At 40.4% G+C, this 24,081-nt stretch overlaps 1 protein-coding gene across 7 annotated transcripts in view; it reads right to left on the bottom strand.

The window, feature by feature from the left end:
- Positions 1-24,081, bottom strand: part of PALM2AKAP2 (PALM2 and AKAP2 fusion) — a 280,261-nt gene that overhangs the window by 57,465 nt on the left and 198,715 nt on the right. The window contains exon 1 of one of the 7 annotated variants that reach the window (XM_062600654.1): positions 4,637-4,944. The exons of 5 other annotated variants lie outside the window; for them this stretch is intronic. In XM_062600654.1, the coding sequence (XP_062456638.1) occupies positions 4,637-4,696 (60 nt within the window). In that variant the 5' untranslated portion in view covers positions 4,697-4,944. Of the gene's footprint in view, positions 1-4,636; positions 4,945-24,081 lie in introns of those variants that run through there. One more of the 7 variants, XM_062600655.1, reaches the window with a different exon arrangement.

Genomic DNA, 24,081 nt, shown 5'->3' with positions numbered 1-24,081 from the left:
TTGTCATATTATCTCTGTACACCCACTCCTACACCAACCAAAATTAGTGAGAGCTTTGCTGTTGATTTCAGTGGGAGCAGGCTTTGCGTCTTAATGTTGATGATAGCTTTCACGCATGTCAACAGTGAGTAAGCCGTTCTTCCAAGCATAAAATGCTAAATGGCAATTTAGCTGGACAATGAGCTTACATAACAGTAGAGATGAAATATTTCAACATTCCTCCAAAAAGGTCAACTGTGTACTCATCGTCTCTCCAACTGAATAGCATTTAGTGAATATTAATGTTCAAAAATGCCTGAATAGGCAAAATATATGCAAAATGTAACACTGGCTAGACTTACTTCATTACAATATAGAGATGAATGTAACTTATAGAAATAATAAAATACTTATAAGAAAATATATTTTACATTTTTCAACATGCCTATGTCAGAACTGTAATTCAGGGGCTATGGACCACATTGAGAAGGCTTAAATTTCAACAAAGTACATATAACTTATGTGCTTTCAGCTTTCAGCTATAAGCTTTCAAATTTTCCTAGCACTCCCCATTACCTGTCCAGAGAAAATTCTGTGGAATTTAGGTCCTTTGAATACGGCTGTACAACAGACTTTCTGATTCAATTCTGGACAGCAATCATCCTCCTAGATAAGCTCAGGAAGTGTGGGTTAGACGAGTGGACAGTGAGGTGGATTGAGAACTTGGTGAAGGGCAGAGCTCAGAGGATCGTCATCAATAGTGTGGAGTCTAGTTGGAGGCCTGTGGCTAGTGGAGTTCCCCAGTTCCCCTAGTACTGGGTCCCATCCTGTTTAACTTCTTCATCAATGACCTGGATGAGGGAACAGAGTGCCTCCTCAGCAAGTTTGCTGATGATAGCAAGCTGGGAGGAGTGGCTGATACCCCAGAGGGCTGTGCTGCCATTCAGAGACCTGGCCAGGCTGGAGAGCTGGGCAGAGAGGAACCTCCCGAGGTTCAACAAGGGCAAGTGCAGAGTCCTGTACTAGGCACCAGTACAGACTGGGGGCTGACCTGGCAAGCAGCTCTGCAGAGAAGGACCTGGGAGTGCTGGTAGACAGCAAGATGACCGTGAGCCAGCAATGTGCCCTTGTGGCCAGGAAGGCCAATGGTCTCCTGAGGTGCATTAGGAAGAATCTTGCCAGCAGATCGAGGGAGGTGATCCTGCCTCTCTACTCAGCCCTCATCTCAAGTACTGTGTCCAGTGCTGGGCTCCCCAGGACAAGAAAGACATGGAGCTACTGGAGAGAGTCCAGTGCAGGGCTACGAAGATGATCAGAGGGCTGGAGCATCTGCCCTATGAGGAACGGCAGCGAGAGCTGGGCCTGTTCAGCCTGGGGAAGAGAAGCCTGAGGGGGGATCTCATCAGTGTGTACAAGTACCTAACAGGAGCATGTCAAGGGGACGGGGACAAACTCTTTTCAGTGGTGCCCGTGTGACAGGACAAGAGGCAATGGGCAAAAACTGAAGCACAGGAAGTTCTGCCTGACCATGAGGGGGAATTTTTTCCCTGTGAGAGTGACGGAGCACTGGCACAGGTTGCCCAGAGAGGTTGTGGAGTCTCCTTCTCTGGAGCTCTTCAAGGCCTGCCTATATGCAACCCTGTCTACCATGCTCTAGGTGACCCTGCTTGAGGGTTGGACTAGATGATCTCCAGAGGTCTCTTCCAACCTTACTGATTCTATGATTCTATGCCCAGGTGTAATGGACATTCAGTACAAATTCATGCATTTAGGACAACAGCTCTTAGGACACAACTCTTAACTAGGCAGAAGCCACCTCTGTTTCTGAGTTAGCAACAAAGGAAAGAAAGCTGAAGGCACCACCAACTCCTGTGAAGTGGTTATCAGTCAAAGGGTTTTCAGTTGGACCAGAAACACACATTCCTGTTTGAGCTAATATCACAATCACAAGATCTTAGTGCAAGCATGGTAGAGGTTTTAAATCTTTTAATCCTTTTGACAGAGAGTGGGCACTTGATTTCATTTGATGAGAGCGTTCCCCAGGCATCCTATTTAATTTTTGGCTCAGTCTGTATCCTGAACTGAAGCCTAGAAGACTGAACTGCTGCCAACACTGGCATTCTGCTTGCTGACATCTTAATGCAGTTCAATTCAAACATCCTAAATTCATTGTCATTGCTTTATTACTTGAAGAGCTCCGCACCACACAGAGTTCAGTGAAGGATATTGCGCCTTCAGGGGTCTACTGAACAAAAGGCCAAATTTTTCTTTCATCAACAGTGTCTGATAATAGACTGAGTGTCTCATACTTGTTACAACTTATGACTGCAGAACCATCTATGTTAAAACAAAACCATCACAAAAAGCATTACATGGAACTTTGTGATTTATTTTTTAATGCCAAATTAAGACACCAGAGGAAAAAGGATGGAACTGCTTCTACAGAAAAATTAGTGTTTAGTGCCTTGCTAATTGTGAAAACCAGGAACACATATATTGCAGACTTATATTTTTCCAGAATAAGTTATAATATAGCAGGGCACAATGAATGTTTCTAAAGGTTACTCTGCACTGTGGTGTATCCAAAGGGGTGGACTCCCACAAGCTTCTATAAATGTGTATCCTACAGAGTACCTTGGAATTAAAAAGGGCTTGGGCTGCAAATGAGATTGGAGGATTGAGACAAACTATACTAGATTTCATTGACATGATAGGATGGAAAGGCCCTTGAGCAGGTCTCATGCTTATCTCTCTGTTCTAAATATATCTTAGATCATCCCTGGCAGAACTTTTGTCAAACATGGTCTTAAACATGCTACTGAAGGAGATTCCACCACCATTCCAGAGAACCTGCTTTGGGGGTGACTTTGCATGGAAAACAGACAGGGGAAGAGCATTTCGGAAGTCCTGATGCTCCCCACCATCAGGAAGGCTGGACAGGCTGGAGGCGCCCACAGGGCCTATGCTGCCACCACCACCCTCCCATGGGAATGCCATGCACCAAGCTTATTATACAAAAAATGAACCTTGTTTGTGTATTGCAGATATGTAGGAAAACATACACTAACGGTATTTTTGGGGGATATTTTTCTGGCCTGTTACTAATTAAGACAAAACACTGGAAATTTTCAAGGTCAGCAGGTAGATAAGGACATGTTCTTGTTTTATATTTATGGAAATATATAAATGCAGTCAAATTCAGAATGAGATATTAAAATCTGATGTAACCAAATTAAAACAGGGTTATTTCTTTTCCTCTGGAAGACTGTAGAACAGGTGCTGATAGCACAAAATCCCGTGTCCATTCCAAAGATGATTACATAATGACTAGTAGTTGATCAATACAATCTGCATAGTTTAAATCCCTTAAGGTAAAAAGGATTAGAAAAGGAAAAGTCAAAATGGACTTGATAACAACAAATGCAAGCTATTTTGTGCAAAATAACAATCCATATGCAGACCTTGATTATTCGGTTTCCAAGTATGTACTTTCTAGAATGACTGAGGAAAAAAGGCCAGTCTGAAAATCTTGACACAGGGCCTAAAAGCTAGTAAGAAATAAGCCTTTAAAGTTCTAAGAACAAAATGATACAAATGGAATTTTAATTTTTATTTGTCTTTTATTGGGAATCATGATAATTTTATTTGCCTCTTACAGCTGTGTATGGTATTCAGAAGACATGTTTCTCAACATTTTTTTGCAACTTTTGTGGCTACAAACCTTAATTTTGAAAATCAAAGCTACTTCTGGCACTTGGCACTTATGGGAAAGAAAAATAATGCCAAATATTTCAAAAGTTATGATAAAATTAGGATAGTTGATAGCATGCAGTAAGTATTTCTGCATTGCAATACAGGACTTTCATACAGAAGACCATCATACCTAATAGACTGCTTTCAAGGAAAAGAATATTGCAACATACTGTGAGAATCAGTATACAACCAATGTAGGCCAAGGCTAAGTTATTTTAAATGTATATTTTTCAGATTTTTCAGACGTCTGTCTTGCCAATATTTGTTTTTGTGCTACAGTTTATTTTACTTTTATGAATCCTCAAGGCTTATGAACAGTCTTGAAGTGAATATAATTTAGAAGACAACTAGCAAGTTTTAAGCAACTGGAGGGACTTGGAATCAGAGGACAGGGATTTCATTCTCCTATCTGTTGCTGACTTGCTGCATGACCTTGAATAAAATACTTAACTTGTCTAGGCTTCAGAAGTCCTTTAGCATGCATCTCTTAAGAATGGTGTGAGCTTTCATTAATTAATTCATTCTTATCCAACTGTCAAAAGGCTAAGGATGGAGGGGCTATGCAAATGAAAACCAGTATTAGTATTTTGCTACATACTGATGTACAGACCACTGTCTGTACATATGCACCTCTCTCGTCTCATATACATATAAATACAAACGCAGAGACACAAAAACATGTACACACACTTATGTTTTCACACAATTACTTCTGACTTCTTTTCCAGATTAACAGCAACATGGGAATATGCAATGAAGGAATAAATGCTATATATCCCTACAGAGGCAGGAAGTACTTTCATTTACTATGCATGTAGCTCTGATATTGCTTCCCTTCTGCAACACATTCATAAGAGAATAGAGTATGCTTGTTAGGCAATATTATGAAAATAAATGTTCTTACCCTCAGCCCTTGCTCCATGGACAAGCAGAGGACCTGCCAAGGTGCTGTGTACTTGAACATGTTTGGCCTCTTCTGCAAACAGGCTAAATAGCAAAAGGCACACAAGTCTCTCAGATTTCCTGGTTGCTTTTCATTTGAGGGATGCTTAAATTGAGAGAAATCCTTTAGTGCTGTTCTTCAATGGACTCTTGAGTAGATTCTAAGATACAGTTACAGCCATTCCACTTGCACCCTGAGGAACTGAATAACTAATTCAGTAAGAGGCTTTTTTCCTTTGGAAGAGCTTAGTTCAAACTCAATTAGCATAAATAGGATGATAACCTTTGAACCTCCCGCTCCTCTTAGAGGAGTTGACAGTGGGCAGTATGTTACTGACTGTTCCCTCCCCTGTAAGTCTTGAGTTTATTTCTATAATTGGTATTTGATTCTGCTCCAAAAGTCTAGGAATGGCCATCAGAGACTATAATCTCAGCTATTTCTGACATATGCAAGGAACCTGGAGCTTTGCCTTTTTTATTTTTGGTATTACATTTTGTCCCAGCTCAAAAGAACTCCATTTTCTTCCTGTTAGGTCCCAGGGAACATGATCTCTGTTTTACAATCTGCAGAATTTTGCTGAAAACATTGACACAGAAACTGCTATGAACATTCTCATGCTAAAGCCACTAGACTAGAAGAAATTTAAATTTAAATGTTTTCCCCAAATATAGAAAAAGGAACTCTTTGAACCATCAGAAATCTGATATGGTGAAGTCTTACTTGTGATAAGCATTCCTTCTTTAATGGAATGCAAGTTTTTCAGTCAGATACCAAGGCCGATTCTCCAAGAAATTAAACAAGGTGAAAGAGCAAAGCTCTTCTATTTTAGGCATTTCTGTGATTTCAATGATGAACTGAAATTGTACTTCTGTATCTTGCTGTTTACCAGAAAACATAAGTGGAATGCTGTATGCATATCATGGCAATGATTGTTTTCCTTTTATGGCAGTAGTTTGTACTAACAAACCATTATTGATGCAAATCCAGCCATTTAGATCAAGTAATTAACTTATCCTGGCTTTTTTCCTTTCAATAGAGGAAGAAAAAGAAATTTAACATTTATACTGCCTTACATTTGACTCTACTATTTTTATTATTTTATATCGTGCCTGTATTTCTTCAAGCCAACCCAAACAAATTAGAAAGATGCAAAAGAAAAATGTACAAGACTCATCTTTATATCTACTTGTGTTAGAGACCTGAGATTTCTATACACCGAGCTGCTCCCTGATCAGCTCAGCATATCTGAAATTGAAGGAGCCCACAGGAATGGAATAATAATAGTAAAAACCTTATAGATGAGATTCAGATGTCATTCTGCAGCACAAATGCCAACAGAAACATTTTCAAAAACAATTTAAAAAAATCTCTGAGAAAATACATATCTTCATAAATATTTTGATCATTCTTGATGGTGCAATGATAGATACTATCAAAAAACAATGAACAAATGCTTAATTGCTGGTTTCACTAGGTACTTGGTAAACAATAAAGAAATACATGAGTCCCTCCTCAACTGAAATGTTAGTTGTTATACTCATATTTTTTGCATACACCTAATTACTGGGAAAGTGACACCAATTCCAAAATGTAAAACTGAGGATCTGTTTCAAATCAAGAAAAGCATATAGTACACACATCAGTTACTATAGCTTTGATAATGGTTATACATCCTTTATGGCATAGCACATAAAGCCCCAGCTTCTGCTATGGAAGCTGTTTTGCTCAGTAGCAGTCATAAGACCTCTCTTTTCTTTCAATTCTCTCTGTATTTTGACCTCTTGCGTTGACATTTCTCAAATTAATTTTGGAAACAACATATGACTACACGGAATTTCCTCCGTAGCTGAAAGTGAATACACCCAGGTACTTAAGTTAGTATTCTACCAATTAAAATGTTTTTATAACAATCAGAGCACCAAGAGCAAATGGCAAATCCTGTCCTTAAGTAAGAGGCCAGACTTGACTCTAGCATGGAATACATCAGGAACTTATGTTACAGATGCAGAAGAATTGCCTTGTGCTAAAGTAACATCAATTGTTTTGTAGACTGGGAATATGGCCACAGGCAGAAGTGCAGCTTTTGGTGAGAAAGGGCCATTCCACACATCCTTTGAACATTCCTATGCCCAAATATGCAAACAATTGCTATTCACTGGAATGGAAAGAAGTCTGTCCCTACATATCCTCATTTTTTAGCCTCTTAATATCTTGCTTTCTTTTTGGTTGTGTATCTTGTTCACTACCTACATGATAATGCTGATACTACAGAATTTAGTTCTGTAGGCAAATAGGAATATAGATACAGAATAGACCAATTTAAGATACAATTCTACAGAATCAACAGTGAACTAAGTCTGCCAAAATACCTGAGACAAAGAAGGTTTGAAGGAAAATCATGATGTCAAAAGTTTTTGGTTCAATATAGAATATTAAACAAACCTCTTAAAAAGAAGGTCTTTGATCTTTGATTTTGCTGGCAAACAAACTAAATGCCCTTGAATGGCTTAAAAACTGTTAGCCAGAAGCACTGTGATATATCAACATAGAATAGCTGCTTATCTTTTTGCCAAAGTTAGGTCTCTTTTTCCTCTTGCATTTTAGGCTTTTCTCCTCTCTGCTTTTAATATAAAAAACAGAACTGTTAAATAGCTTCCCACCATAATCTATTCTAAATGAAAGATCACAAAGTCACTGATGTCAGGAAATTAATATAAATACACCCATACCATGATCAAAAAGCTAATACAATTGTTGACCCATCTTCAAGAAGAAACAGATATTAAACAGAAACCACAAGGAAATATTACTGCATCATCTAAGCGGTGGTCTGTTTACACTGATGGTACATACTAATGAATGCCCACAGTGTTTGAGAGCCCATCATTTTTTAGCTCTTACCAGAAATCATTAACAGCAGGGGAGAGCTTTCCAGGAATCAGTCAGAAGTCAAAATACTAAAATTTACAGCACTTCTTTTTTTCAGAAGAGTTTGTTTTGAAAAATCCTTGGAAAAGGTAGTAAGAATCCACAGAAGCAATGCAAAATGTCTTCGCAGGAGAATGCAAAGCGCGTACCAATAAATATCACACCCACATTTTGTGGCTTGTGTTTCTTAAGTATAGGTCATTCCATTTCCTGTGAGTCTCTGACAGCACAGGATTTACCAGTGTCGTCTTTCTACAGCTCCCTTTTATTTCCCAATGAAGACAAAGCGTTTGCATAAATTTAAGGACTTGTTTAAGCTGATGGAGCCATAAGAGCTGTTTGTCTTTCAGCTGTCCATGAGTAAAGAAGAGGAGACAGAATATAAAAAGGATGAAATCTCCCACTGCGAAAAACATACATCAGACTGAAATTAATGAGACCAAATCCAATCTCAGGCTGTAATGTCTTGGGAAAATCACTTAATCTCACTGCGTCTTTCATCAGAAAGGTGCTTATAACATATTTTGTGAGTGAGTTGGGTGCAAAAAGTATGCTTATGAGGATACTTGCAGGTTTATTTTCTTTTCTGAAGACTGTGGGAAAAATAAACTTTCACATCAGATCTGTGTGAAAGGAGTATACCAATTTTGTATTTTCTTTGATTTTGCCATTCTAAGAGTCCAAGAGAAAAAATAAGTCAAGATTTTAAATGTATTTTTCATTTTCCTTCATGTCAAAATGCTTAAGTAGCTTCAGCCTTCCTGTCCTCTAAGTGTTCCACTCTAATGTCATGTCTCATGCAACACTACATACTGGGGACATAGTCTCACAGGAGCCGAGCAAAACCTCAGCTTGGCTTCCTCAGCTTACACTTAAAACTTCCCTTGTTCTAACTGCAACACAAGGACATCTGAAATTTCCCCAACTGCCTTTCATTTTGTCCATTCTGCATGCAACGTGCAAACACAAGCCTGGTGGGAGAACTAATGCACCACTGAGCTCTGCTTTTCCCTTTGAAAGATAGGAAACTTCTTCCATATCTGTTGTACAGAACGCAGCCTGACTGCCCCAGCAGACTGCTTTTAGGAGTTTAAGGCTCTCTCAGTCTAGGAAATATGCAGTTAAAGACTTGAAGTAATTACAAGGTTTGGCAGCAGCTGAATAAGGGCTTTGATGGTCTAAAATTTGGACAGAGATGTCTAAAGTGGCATTTAGGACCATAATCCAGCCTAGTACTGCCCAGATCTACTCCTCAGTCTGTCATTACTGAACTTCAGGAGTATAATATTGCATTAACAGTAGCTAGCCTGCAGCACTGAATAAGAAAGCCCAAGAATTCAATCCAGTCAGCTCTCCAGGAAAGAGTGACAGGTATTTCTAGTAGCTGTTGCTCTTTATTAACCTTTGTTGATATTACTATTGTAACTATGGTTCTGCTATACTGGTCTTTCTTCCATGTGGCAAGAATCTTCCTACAGGAACACAGACCTGGTTTTCCATCCCTATCCTCTAATGGAAATGAGCTGCAATTTTGGAGGCTAATCTCTATGTCTCCAAATTTAAATTTGTCATTTGTACATCTCACTTGAGCTATTCTTTCACTCACCATTTTATTATACCCATTTTATACATAAAACAGAAGAAAGATTTTAAGTTACCTGCACCAACTGACAACCTGTGTAAGACTTCAGATATTATACCAAAAATAATACAAAGGCAGCAATATTAGCAGCCTGTCTTTTCCAATCACATGCCATATTGACTAAGTATATTTCTAATAGGCAAATGAAAATGGTTGGAAAAATAATAAAGTTTTATCCATGACCTGCGTAGGAAAACTAGATCATACAAGCTGGAGCATATCCAGTGGAACAGCAGAATAAAGTGAAGATATCATGCATATGAACTGATGACTGAGTGCTGAGCCCAGAGCTTTGTTCTTTTTTCCCTATTTCTTCCACCTGGTCTAATAAAAGATATGTCATCTTTCTACAAGCTCTCTCTCTTACATCTGAGTAAACCTCTGTGGATACAACACTGCTACTACTACTAAACATCCATCGTCTTAACATGAGAAGTGCTACCCATGGGAAAACACAGTGTGTGCTAATAACAGTATCGGCTAATATTTGGTGCTCCTTTCTCTTGCACTGAGTGCATTTAAGTATTAGTATTTAACAGTATATACGGAATTGCTCAGAACGAATTTTCTCAGTACTTAGAGAAGTTTATCCCAGCTAGAAAAAAAGAAAGGTAAAAAAGGCTAAGTAGATAACTGTGGACTAGACTAACATTGTCTGGAAAGGTGAACTTGCATAAACAACTGAAACTCAAGGAGCACAGTTTTCCACTCTCTATCTGAGGGTAAAAGCAGTAAGAAAGAAGGTCTATAAGAAAGTCTGTGCAGCACAGCCGCTGTAGCTCATTTTAACTGCATTTCTCAGAAGGAATGTATACCGATCACAAAGACCTTAGCAGCCACTGGAGGTAAGCCCTCCCTTCCACACATCGTTCTCTGCCCTGTACTTGTGATGATGCAGAGGTATGAATTATTTCCAAACCATACAGAAAATGGGTTGTGTTAATGAATCTCTGTAAGGGCTCACCAGCTTGTTGTCAGAGAAATCCTGCTACGAAAATGCAGGAAGAAAACACTTCGAATGCCACAGTCTAGCTCTGGGATTTCAGCAATCCACTGCTGTATGTTTTTAAAGCAAAACACACTGAACTGTGAGAGAATCTAAGGGAATCTAACCTTATAATGCAATGAGCTTTGTATTGGGCTCATTCACTTGCAGTCACATGGCTCTCTGTAAGCAGGAAATCCTGAATTCTCACTCATATTCTTTTCAAATCATATCCAACTGCTGCTTGCTCACCTTTCAACCTCTCAAAGACCAAAAGTCAAACACGTTTTAAGTGGCAGGCATGACAAAAATCCTGGAACAATCAGCCAAAGAGGAAACTCCCTTAAATTTTTCACTGTAACCAGGACATATATAGCTTTCTAATGCAATGCTTGACATCCCCAACATAAAAAGAACAAGAAGAACACAGAACATAGGTATGTCAGAAAGTGGTGAGGGATAGGTGAAAGCAGGATATCCTGGAAGATACTGAGCAACTGCGTAGTTATGCTTGTTCTTAACTTTTGTAGAGTGCTTCTCCTTTGGTAGCATGCCAAAGTTGTCCCACCTGAGCTGTCTACACAAGAGAGGATAAAACCATGAAATGATTATATAACCATGACAGTGCAACCTCTTGTGGTCTGAAAAATATGCAGGAAATATCACAAGCACTTAAACTACCATAGATGATCAAGATCTTGTGCATCACCTCTCCAGGAAAATAGCTTTTTCATTAGACCGACAGCACTTGTAGTTGACGCAGGCACTATGGTTCAATACTGACATGAAAAGAGCTGGCAGTCACCTAACATGGTCCCGTGGCCACACAACCCAGTTCAAAGTAGGAGCTGCTGTGATCCTGCTCACCTCCCTGGCCTCTCATTCCTGGCCTAGCTGGTTCGGGTTGTTTGTCTTGTGAAATGGCTAAAAGGTAATCTTAACCGAATGAAAAAATAGTGTTTAATGTGTATAGCTAGATTCAGTTCCCTACTGAACAAACACAAACATCATACCAAAAGAAATTTTTATTGTAATTTCCTAAGGATAACGTTTATCTTGGGGGGGGGAGGAGGAGTCAACTACCAAGCCACTGACTAGATGTCCCTCTCTTAATCTTGTGAAACTTGATAAGCTTATAGTTTGACACACTGTTTGTAGACAGTTCAAATCCACGAATGCATTTTCCATTTATCTAAGGTTCCACAAAACTGCTGCAGGAACTTTAACAAATGCATATTACAAGTTACTGATATAAGAAGAAAACAAGATCTCCTTTGCCATCTAGTTCCATTACCTCTTATTGCAGGACACCACGTCAGGTAATCCTCCTCATAAACCTGTTCAAGTTCTGTCTTAAAGCAGCTAAGTATATTGGTCTTCAGTGTTGCCATTAGTCTCATTTTTAATGATTGACTTCTAATTTATAGTCTAGATTTACTAATAGCCAGTTTATCTCTGTCTGTTCTTTTGCCAGGACTGCACGTTCACTGTAGTAGCCTATTGTTTGCCTTGGTGTTTCCTTCTCTGAAGCATTCATAAAGCTCAGTTGTATCTTAGTCTGTGTTTTTCTAGACTAAACAAGTAAAGCTCCCTTAATCTCAAATTGCATGGCAGGCTTTCTGTCTGCCTACTATCTAAGCAGACCTTCACTGCATCCAGTCCAGTGTGAAGTCACATTTTTGGAGTACGGGTGAAAAGAATTGCACATGGATTTCCAGCCACGATCTTACCAGCAGTTTCCACAATGATGCTCACATTTACCTGCCTCTACTAGAAATGCCTTGACTGACAAGGAATCCCTTTTGAGTGGTTGTATAAGTAAAGATGGTCCTCAAGGGACTCCCCGGGTTCAAAGGGAGGAATTTATGTACAATACATACTGACAAAAAGAGTACGTGATACATAGGAGGCTGGTCATAATGCAGGTCTCTGTCTCACAGTTGTAGTGTTCTTTCCTCATAGTATTATACTAATTAAAAGATGGCGATAGTTGCAAGCAGATGAACAAAGTGAATACAGATAAATACAAGTTTCTCCAAAACTCATAGCACAGCAACAGCTGTGTTCAAAAGGCAATGAGGTAGTGCACAAAGCCGCCTCCAAAGTATGTCATCCTTCCCAATTCATCTTATATCCTCTCCTCTCAGACGAGCTGACACAATTTCTTACCCTCTATTTGTCTTCCAAGCACAAACTACACTGTGCTAATGAGTGAATGATTAAGCACTAGCCCATGCTACTCTATGCCCTGGATACGATTACCAAAGTTACAGTGCCAAGCAAAACACTTGCAGCTCATTTCCTTCGCATGAAATGGCATCAGAGGGGAAAAATGAGACATAGGATGCTCACGCAGTTACTTTGTTTACAAGACAGAAAGCTTCAGCAAGGCAATGGTGAACTCAGGGAGAAAATCTCTTCTTCCTTCACATTGTGTTCTTCTTAATTGTCAGAGCAGAGTCAGTACCACCACAACCACAGAATAAATCATCTCTCGGACCACCAGTTCCCACGCGTTACCCTGCCAAGTTTTATTTGAGAAAACAAACCCTTTCCAACTCACCCTGGATCCAGTACCATAACCTCCCTATTCCTGCTGCTGCTTTTTGACCCCTGCCAGCCCCAGGCTTCCTCACACCCTGCTGCCTCTGCCAGGCCCTTGCCCACTTGCCAGCACCTCCTCTCTGCCAGCAGGACCGCGCAGTCCCTGCTGGCACTGAGGCAAATGCGGGTTACTCCATCTGCAGGCGTGCAAAGGCTCTATGCCGTTGTTGCTTTCAGGGCTGTGAAGCAGAGAAACACAGATTGGCTTTGCAAAGGCTTAAGAGCTTATTCATGCATGGGCAGAAGGGCCTCAGCGCTTGCAAAACAACGTCCACTAGCGTGCTTGCTGCTAGAAGTGGAAACCTGGATACAGAGGAAAATTCCCAGTCTTGACGTATGAGGTCAGAACCCAAAAGGGGCTGGTGCCCTCCCTTGTAAAACTTCCCATGAATGCTTAATTTGAATCTTACTTATACAGAATTTTTCACTACAAGAGATCAGGCTGGCCAGGAATGGAAAGAGGGAAAAGGGAAAGATACAGTCCCAACCGGAAAGTCCCTGGCAGTCGTGACTGTGTGAAGAAATTTCTGAACCATTGCCCACCGCAGATGATGGAAGTCAATGTCCGCTCTGAGGCCGGTGCCTTGTGGGGCAGATTCCAGTCTCATTTTACAAGGGTGCCTATGCCGCTCACCTGCATTAACACCGGTTCAGATGCTTTAGGTACAAACTTGTTTGAGTTAGGGCCTTCGAGTGTAAAAAGCGCAACTAGTTCCCAGTCTTTCAAGGGATATTATCAGAACAAACATGATTTTGACCATTTAGGCCACTATGAAGAGCACTTTAAAGTAATTCAAATAAAATAAATAAAAGCCAGTTGGAAGAAAGCCACACTGAAGAGGGGAAAAGAACAACTGTGTGAGGGCAGAGGAAGGGATGGTTTTGAAGTTAGTACTTCTTTTGTTTTTAAATGGGGGAGAAGAAGTTGAGCTACAGAGTGGACTAAAGAGGCACTCTGAGGTACATTTTGAAAGCACAGCTATCCTAAGCCGGACAGCTGTGTTACTAATGCTGTTTCACGTTATTCGAGTTGTTTTACCCTCCCGGTGATGGGTAAATTCCAGCACAGCTCTTCTCCACCCAGTGCTGATATATCTGACTAATAAAAGGTGAGAGGAAGCCACATGGCAGCAACGAACCTAGTACTAATGAGCGCCCTTTGGATGAGGCTGCACCGCTTGCAAAGCAATGTACTACTGTTCAGAGCAATACGTGGGATTTCTCTACAAGTATTTTTACAGAAAACCCTGTTCATATCAATAGGGCAGCCCAAAGAATGGCAATATTTAAAGAAGGTAATAAGCCTTAGAGAAAGCAAAAGAAATGTGGAATTAATAGGTGCAAGTTAAAAAAATTATAAAGGATTTCTTTTCTTCACCAGTACTGCACCTCCCCCACAAAACTGCAGTGCTACTAGATAATTCAAAGAAAACTCTCCTAATAGTGTAGCTAACAGCCAGTATGGTTTTATTATGAGCTCTATGTTATGTTTTCTATTTTTCTGGCACACAGGTGTAATACCATACATATTTGTGCCAAGCAATGGGTTGGATTGCACACTCCCTTGGAAAAAAATTTGCAGGGTGAAACATTAGCCAGACTGATCAGCTTTTGCTTGGAGCAGATAGTTTGTATCTCTACGCAAAAAGCCCAAAGTTAATGGTCTTTAAACATAATTTGGATAAGTCTGGGGAGCAGGAACCAGCTCCGCTCATTCCCAGATCTTATAAATTTGGCATGCATTAGCCTCATGCCCTACCAACTTCTTCATAGCATCTTCCTAACTTGTTTTGATCTTCCAGCTATTGCAAAACTGTGTTTTTTCTCTCTTGGATCCTATTCTTTCTACAGTGAACTGCCACAACTAATGGTCTTTTTCCTGCTTAGGTCTTTGGATGACAGCCTCTGGCCCCAAACGGAAAGTGGATATATTCAGGCAGCTGTATTCCCAGGTAACACCATTGCAGAACAGTGCAGAACTAGTGGATAAGAAAAAAGAAGCCTCAATTTCACCACATGAAAAGCTTGCATGTAAAATCATGTCTCAAAAAGAAGAGTCCAAATGATAACACAATGGTTTTGGCAGTTTGGTTTTCACGAAAGTGTAACATATGGGTAAAAATCAGCCAGTCATGCATCTATACAAATTCAGACCTATCTAGCTAAATCTTCTCCTGTCCTTTAAATTAAGAAATATTCCATGTGCTCAACTCCAGCTCCAAGTTTGGTGACATGTTTTTAGATAGGGTTTTGAAGCACCCCTGGCATTGCTCTAGCCCTGCTGTCATTTCTTCATCCGTGACCAATATATGAAGTTTCATCTTATTTTATATCTCAACAGGAAAAGCAACCTCCTGCCATGTGCAAAGCACTCAACTGCCTCAGGGAACATACTTTTCCTCTAACTCTCCAGTACAATGTCTATTTTCTTGTGCCTTTTAGTTCAATCCCAATAAAACAGAGAGAGATTTTATAATAGGATTTGTACAAATCCCCCCATTTGTGTTCACTAATTACTTATAATTACTTATAATGAAGCATCACATGCATAAGCTATGAAAAGTTACTGCACTGCCTCCTGAACCCCTTGAGAAACTCTTCAAATGAAATCTTTTACCAAATGATCTTTCAGATGATAACTATGGACTCCTGTGCATACCCCTCCTGCTCCCGTCAGACAACAGAAGGTGTTGCACAGTTGCTCCATTTCAGCATTAATAAGTAGCTTCAGCCAGTGATAGTGCAGTGTGCACTGTGTCTTCTTTATGGAAACTGATTTTTTCCCCTTCTGATATTAACTGTGCTTAACAAGTGTCTGGCCAGAGCAGATGGAGGCTGAACTAGATGGAGCTTTCTCTTATGCCAGATGTCACTGTCGTAAGGCACAGTTAAGGGGAATAACCTTTGCAGGGGCAGAGGAGGAGGCAGATACTCCTTTCTTGTTTGTGCCCAATAACATACAGATGTCTGTGCACGTGTGCATACATTTGTGTGTGTGTGTGTGTGCGTGCGCGCGTGCATTTGTCTGCAAATAGATATATTAATGCACTGTGGGTGCACACGTGGGTGTTTCTTGCGATGGCATGTCTTCTAATAATGACTCTTCATGTTGCTTCTGTCTGCTCAATGTCTTCATTCAGCCCCTGCCAGGACTCATAAAGGCCACATTAGCACAAGATGCTGAACTAACACACAGAGTATTTGCAAGGATGGAAGCATTTCATGCATTAGCAACAGCCTGGAAACCCAGTAATGAGAGTCATTCCCTGAGTCGTACCACATCTACAGCATCACTTGTGTCCTGTTTGTTTGCCTTGCACTGAGTAGTCACCATGCATTAAGACAAAATATCTGCTACTGGTATTTAACTGACAGCCATATGGTTATTTCAGCCATACTTCTGTCTGTCAGGCTGAGTGTACTGTACGGATACATAAAGTGCCTATTCACTGCGCAGCTACAAAGGCTTCCTTGGCTCAAGATACTGAGACCAGCTATTCCTTCCAAAGATGACTGTTATGGCTGAAACACTGTCATTTGAGTACATGTAAAGAGAGATGTACCTGGTTGAAAGAACAGTATAAAGTCCTAGATACGGTCCAAGAATGTGCCTCTGGGCATGCAACAGCTCTTGGCTCAGGGATGATGTTGTTTGAAAAATAAAGTTTGCAGGCATTTTTGTAGCATTGCTTGCAATTGTCATTCACAGTGATAGGCGTAATACAAAAAGAAGAAAGATCTGCTACATCAGAGTAATTCAGATGGAAAGATTGATCTTGTCTGTCTTTCACAGTCTCCAACCATTAACATTAAGCTAAGATCCAAACTACCCAGAACTGGGTGTTGCTGGATAGAGAGTAGGATGGAGAGATATTCATTTTCCTTGGGAATAGCTACATTTCTCTCTGAGGTGTTTTCAAAGATGTAGAAATAAGCAACTGATAAAGAGCAAATCCATGAAAATTAAGGTTCAAGCAGCTAACCAATCAGTTAGCAGCGTACTAGTAGCTCAACAAATACATTTTTAGCTTTGGCAGCTAATACTATAATTGTAAGGCACTTATATGCATGAGGCAAATACGAAATACGTGATCTGTTTTTTTAGCTGAAGGGTTACAAAGAAAAGTCAATTCACTAATTTCTTTCCCTTAATCTTAAATGCAGTACTGCATTGTTTTCAGCTACCTATCTATCCAGTTAAGGTCCATTTTAGTGACCTTCTAGCTTCATAAAAAGGGCCTTATAAATTCCTGCTAGTGCTGTCATTGACAAGGAAAAGCAAAACACAGTTCATCTCCCTACCTTTTGTAATTTACAAATTGAAGCAAAAGTAGAAGAGAGTCTGAAGATTGCAAGGAAACAGATACCTAGAGTAACTGGAATATCTTTCTGATATAACAAGCCATGGTGCCGGCTAAGTGCAGCAGCTTACCTTGTTGGAGAGTCAGGAGCAACATTTTAAAGGAAACTCTGACGCTGTTTGATTAGTATTGTTTAAGACTGCCTTGTTGAGCCAGAAAGGAAGCAGTCATTTGGTTTCTAAGGAGTACCACCAGCAAAATACCATCAAAACAAGATAAACTTTGCAGTTTGAGCAAGTTTCTCAGCACGTAACTCCACCTAGGCATTTCTCTTAGGAAATACCATTCTGCTGTCCCTTTGCCTCCAACCACTGGGAGTGACCAAGCTTGAAAACTGCACTGCCACTGTTCATTTTAGTGTGTCTTATAAAGGTATGTGCTATTTAATATTTATTGTAAAGCTCCCACATTGGGCTCTGACAACCACGTAGGGCCAGAGCAGGCTTTACAAGATCAGGAGAGGACAAAGTGACCCTAGGGCCATAAAGCCTTTCCCTACAGAGGGGCTATAAAAAGACCCCTTCTTCCCCCTCACTGCTCCACATACTGTCAGGTTTACTTTTTAATTTCCAAGCATTGTGTATGAAGGAGGCATGGGCAGCCTGGCAGGGAGATATGCCCAGCTCATGGTGGTTCCTGAAGACATAGCAACAAGTTCACTGTCCCTCAGGCCTACCTTGTTTCTACTCCCCACCCAGCAGGTCACAAGTGACCTCCATGTGGCCTCTCTGCTGCTCTCAGTGATATATTCTCCATAACACACTTACTGGGGGTGCTGTATATAGACCAGGCAGAATGCAGACTTTTTGTTGCTTAGCAAATCTCTGGTGCGAGCAGGAGCACAGAAAGGAGCTACATAGCACATAGCACAGGCTACCAAAGCCAGCATGGGAACAAGACTGTGAACAGCAAGCAGCAGGGAACCATAGCATCTTCAGACACAGCAAAATTACCTCATTTTTACTACACGTCCTTTCTCTGTGAAGTCATTTCCCAACTCTGTGTTTCTAACGGTTTTTCCTCTAATTTGGGAAACAAGACCACCCCTGAAAGGTTGTCCAACACTATTTTACAGCAGGAGGTCTGCAGCTGCATCAGACAGAGACTGTGCTCAAACTGTTGGTCTGTCATTTCCTTTTCCATCTAGATTTGGTCTTTATCCAGTTATGGCTTGATTTTAATACAGTTTTGACTCCTGTGCATTTTGTATCAAGTGAAGAAAAAAAAAAGCCAAGGTGCAAGACTTCTTCATAAAGTTAATTAAAACTCTTTTGTGACAGTCAAGTAAGGCTTCTGCCTTCTAACTATGATGGTGAGGAAGAGCGGAAATAGAGACCTATGGAAGAAAGTTATTGGTTGCAATATTCTTGGAGCACATTCTCCATGCCTGCCACTGCACCTGGCTTATTTCCTTACTTCTACTAGATTGAGCACGGAAATCTACCCAGGAAGAAAGGCTGCAAGAATGGCTCCTTGATATCTTTCTTTAAGGTTTGCATCTTTCTTCATGGAATAACAGCTTCAGGGCTCTGGGATGCCACAAATGTGCTGCTGACTTCTTCTGTCTGGAGCTTTGGTTTTACTGATGGAGGTAGATGGAGGAAACTGAGACTGGAGTGAGCACCACAGGTATGGGAAGAGCCAAAACGTAAGAGAAACAGGAAAATGAAAAATAGGCAGCAATTTCTCTTCAGCGACAAAGACGGAAAGGTATTAAGACTGTGGAGTTGCACAAGAAGGAAAAAAGGGAGTAAGACTAATCAATAGATGATATTTTGAACATTCAGTTTTGTCACTGCATGTAGTTTTCAGTAAGATATTAAAAAATTCCAACCAGCTAGAGGGATGCATTTTCTATTGTGCAAGTCAAGCTAAAACCAAATAAAAAGTGGAGAACATATTCCACTTTATTTTTCTTGGCTGAGTCTTATCTATTTGTGGGTTTTATAAATTTCTCTGACAGTCTCTCTGTGGTTTTCCTTGATAATTGCAGGGGCTGAGGAGACAATTGTTTATGGCCAGAAAGAAAAGAAATGGAGGACAGATCAGCATAGATGTTTACTCTGAACAACAGTAAAGAGTAACCAGTTGTGCCTGGCCTTCACAGATTTTAGGGAAAAGAACACCCACTTCCTCCTCAAATATTTGCTTGCCTACAGACAACTCCTAATTTTCCTCCCTGAAGTACTAGATAGGTTTATTTGCATAATTAGATTATACCTAGCTTCACTGTGCAGTTGGACTTCTTGGCATCCTTTCGTCTCACTAAAGAGGACAGTGGCACTACTTTCAGCAAGGCACTGGGTTCAGGGCACCACACTACCTTGTGCTGGAACGGGTTAACTGAGCCAAGGCAAAAGCCAAATACAGCCATGCTGCAGGCAGACGGTGGCACTGTCCAAGCTGCTGGAACAAGGAGGATTTATGCTTCATGGGCAGAGTGGGCACTGAGCAGACACAGGAAGACGTTAAGCCTTTAAGAAGGTGCAGACACATTCATTCTTTCTCTCTTGTCATTTGGTGCTCATGAAGAGCTGGGGTGAGATGTTAAGGGCCCCTGTTTAGCTCATTTCCTCTCCTGCACCGTGGCTAATCAGCTGTACATGAACAGTGGTGGCCTCTTGTGCAGTTGTTCTGTGGTTGAAGAAAGCCTTATGGCACCACGCTATTTATAATGGCAGGGATTCATGAGATGCTTTACAAGTAGCTCAGCCACCTGCTTAGGAGGGGCAAGAGACTCGTGAAATTGTATCCTATCATCAGCCACACAATGTAGGTCATCCCCATCTGCAAGTCAGAGCCCCAATTCTTCCAGACTCTTTACTTACCACACCCTTGTTACCTCCTCAGAACTGGCTTATCAGGATGAAGAACTCTGGAAAGCACGTTATCACACCTGACAATTGACTATTACCACCTCATCTTGAGCTCAACCAGGCCTGTTGGCTGAGTCAAGAGAAAAGCCATTCTGAAGGGTAATTTCAACAGAAATGTTTCATTCCAAGGGTAAAGAAGATATTCGCTCTGCACATAGGTCTCCAGCTGGAAGTGCAGAACACCGTTTCACATTTAGAGTCAGCAACTGGAATTTTTGTTACTCCTCTCAGCAGGCAAGCTAAGCTGTGAACAGGCACAGGGATTTTCTCCAAGCGAAGGCTGAACTTCAGCAAGGAGCTGCACTGAACACGGATGGCAGCGTGCAGCTGTCTGACAGAAACATGTTTGAGGAAGAATCACCAAATGTCAGCCAAGGACTGACAACAGGACTGTCAGCCAAGCTCAACTTAGCACCTGGTAGCCCATCCTCATTTTTCTCATTCTTTCCTCTTCTTACAGAGTTGATAATCCCTTAGTTTCAGTGATCTTTTCTCACTGCTGAGGCTGAGAGAGCCTTTGTTGCCAGAGGTAAGATAAAATGCCCTGCATATATAGATGTTTGAAAAGCACCAGTATCACCCAATTTTGCTTAATCCGTTGATCACTGCTTATCTCACTGAAATCAGGAGCAGAACTTCAATGACTTCAATAGGAACAAAGCAAAGATACTGACAAAATGTTAATAAACACCTTTGCTAAATCCACGTCTGATTTTACATGGGGGAAACGTGCAAAGCTCAGAACGGCAACATAAATTCAAGAGCGCTTGTGACACTCCTGGGGCAAATCCACCCCATGCTTTTTCCATATGAAATAAATACCTAAAGCAATGCTAAAAGACATACTTGAAGATCTAACAGAAAAAGCAAAGAGAGCATCCAAGAAGCAGCCCTATCTCCCTTTACCTGCCTGCTTCCTTTGGAGGTCAGGGTCTGGAGAATGCCGTTTTGTTAATATTGCAAAAGCACAGCCACCTGGGCTAACGAACAACATGCATGGTTTGCTCTGTAGTTTCTTTCAGTCCCCCTTCACACACACATTACATTCAAAACCCAGTTGTGTGCACTGAATTCACCTCCACGTCCACGCAGTGTAAAATTGCGAGCCCTTTCCCCAGTTCACTGGCATGTGACTGACCAGTGGGACTGACTCGAAGGTCAAAAGAAACCAGGGAAACATTTTTGCAGTGTTATTAAGACATTTTAATAGATTAATTACAAAGTAAGTGTGTTTCAACACACAAGGGCCATTCTTACAGCCACTGCTCTAGTGTTCACTGTTCTCATGCTACATTTAACCTTCAGCATCCAGATTCCTTAAACTCCCCTGAGTGAATTTAACACACATATTAGTCAGTTATATTAGTCAAACAGCATATTTTTCCCGCGTATTTCTATGGAAAGACATACTCTCTCTTTTTTTTTTTTTTTTTTTTTTTTTTTTTAGTGTACGTTAAAGGGCCTAATTGATATGAAAAAGGGAGGGGAATGTTCTTGAAAGTGCTATGAAATAAATGAAAGTTGTTACTTAAAAGAGTAACTGCATGCAGAAAAATCTGAATTGTGACTTTATTTTAAGCTCATTCATAGACGCTTTGTGCTAAAAATAACCTAGGAAAAGGGTGGGTCTTCTTGAGACCATTACTGCTTTTGAAGACACAGAACAGTACTGACTAAAATTAAGTAATCTTGCAGAAAAAGTTTTATATGTTTTTCCCAGACACGCATAGGATCTCGAATCAGTTAAATTCAGAACCTCAAACAATGAGATTCATTGTTTTGTCTCTCAAAAACTCTGCAGTTATGGTTGGGCTAGGAAAACTCTTCCGTGCTTTTATTTATTTTTTTTTTCTCTCTTTTCTCTGGGGTCATATTAGTGTAATATTTAGATCTATGAAAACTCCATCTCATTTTCTCTGCCCCATTTCTAATCCCCTTCTTAGCAACACTGCCTTAGGAGAGGAAAATGAACTTAAGTCCAAAAAAAAAGATAGGAAAAATCCACCTGTCTTTAAAGTGTGCTACTGATTCTTCCTGCCTGCTCAATTATTTTCACCCGCTCTTTTTGAAGTTCTTTGACATTGATGTCAAATAACTGACTTTTTTCTATTTCTTTATTTTACTCCTTATTTTTCAATTTTAATTTGCTTTAGACCATATACATGCCTTTGATAATGAAATATGTGCTTAAAGCAAATATCATTTTGTATTATGAGGAAAGCAAAAGTGAATGACTTAAGTGCGATTAAAGTGAGTGACTTTCTTAAGCATGGCATCACGTACAGATGAATAGGGTAGGAAAAAGGCATGGCCTAAACCTTTATGCCTCAGAGAAACATCTACCAAGGCGCGTTCAGACTAATATTCCTCAAAATGGCTCTCTTACTTTGAAGGGCCTTTCCCCAAGGCAGAGGTAACCAAGGAGCCTTCTCCATGCTACAGTGTTAGTATATGAGTAGCTTCTGTAAACAATTTTTATTATTTTTTTCTGGCATATTCATATTCAAATCCTTTACCTACTACTGTTTACTTCTTGCCAGGTTCTTCCTAGTTAGCATTTCCGCCCACTCTGAAATTGTCTCAGAAATACTTAGTTTTCTTTTTTCCATTATCACTGTGCAAAGCAGTGTATAGACACTGATTTCTTGTGCAAAGCATTTTATCTGAAGTGAAACTAAGACAGTACGGAAAGATTTAAGCTCAATCAAAATAAGTCATCCTTCGCTGTTATTGAAAGCCTCAGAATGCCAAACTGCACGAGAAGCACAGAAGGTGCAGCTGAAGCTGACTGCAGACTGATTTACAGATGTGCCGGTAGCTCTGTTCAAAGACAATCTCTGAAAGCGTTAAACATCATCTGATGCTCTTGTCAGGGGGAGACTGAGACAGACAACATTTTGACCTCAGTTTATAAGAAAGGCATGAGGAGAAGAAAGAGAAAGGAATGAGTGCTCACATGGTGGAAGGAAACCCATGTTGTGGAAGTCACCTAAAGTGACGGTTCAAAGATGAATTTTGCAACTTGAAATTTAGAGAGGAGATTCAGTCCATCAGTCAGCTCCGGGCCAGAAGGGATTTTGTGGGAGAAATGTAAAGTGAAAAGATCAAGGTTGCTGTGACACTGGAAAATGAGGTGTGTGTCTGATATTTCAAAGCATAGAGTAGAAGGCACCAGAAACTTAGGTCCTTGCCTGCTATTTCTGAGTTCACAGCACTTTACTACAAAATATATGAACGCACTGAAACAAAAAAATCAAATTTCTGGGGTTTTATTAAGCCCACCTACTAGAAAAGAACTTATGATCTGAAACAAATGGATGACAGTTAGCTCAGCCTAAAGGACTCAAATTTCCCAATTTTTCTAGGAACCTGAAAACAATTTACAATAGCATTGTGAGTAAAATACAGGAAGTGGAGCATTGAGGGAGGGGAATTAGAAGAAAACAATGCTCTTAAATGATTGCACAACACACTTCATTTTGTTTTTGCAGGAAAGACTTAGTGTCAGAATAAATGGTATAGGACTTTAAAAGTGAGAGATTGCCTAAAGTTTGCAAGAAGGTGAACTGTCTTTTAATGCATTTTTAAATCCTGCAGAATGAGGGGCACATACACCCCCCTCCAGATGAGGGAAGAGCGTGAAGATCCACTACTTGTGCTAGCTGATCTTTGTGAATATATCCTTCCTCCAGGGTGAAGTGATAATGGAAACAATTGCCCCCTATTTTTTTCCACTGATCTTTAATGAAGCAGTGCCTTTGTAAATCTCTAAATGAGCCACAATCTTGAGATGCAAAAAGGTGTGCTCTGCGCTGGGAACAGCCAAAGGCTGAAATGAATGGCTGGCTGCAATACAACTGCCTTGCTCACAAGTCCCCTGGAGAGGCCTACTCTGTATGGATTAAAAGCTTGGCAATTTCGCTTAATAGCTCAAAGTGAGAGCTTTTGGGCTCTCACTTAGCTTCTTCCATACTCAGACACGCTATATAAAAAACAATAATAATATGGGC

Source organism: Rhea pennata, chromosome Z, assembly GCF_028389875.1.
Source record: "Rhea pennata isolate bPtePen1 chromosome Z, bPtePen1.pri, whole genome shotgun sequence".
In the NCBI taxonomy this organism is placed as follows: domain Eukaryota; kingdom Metazoa; phylum Chordata; class Aves; order Rheiformes; family Rheidae; genus Rhea; species Rhea pennata.
Note: the sequence above shows the minus strand (reverse complement) of the source record. Positions and strands in the feature narration are given on the sequence as shown.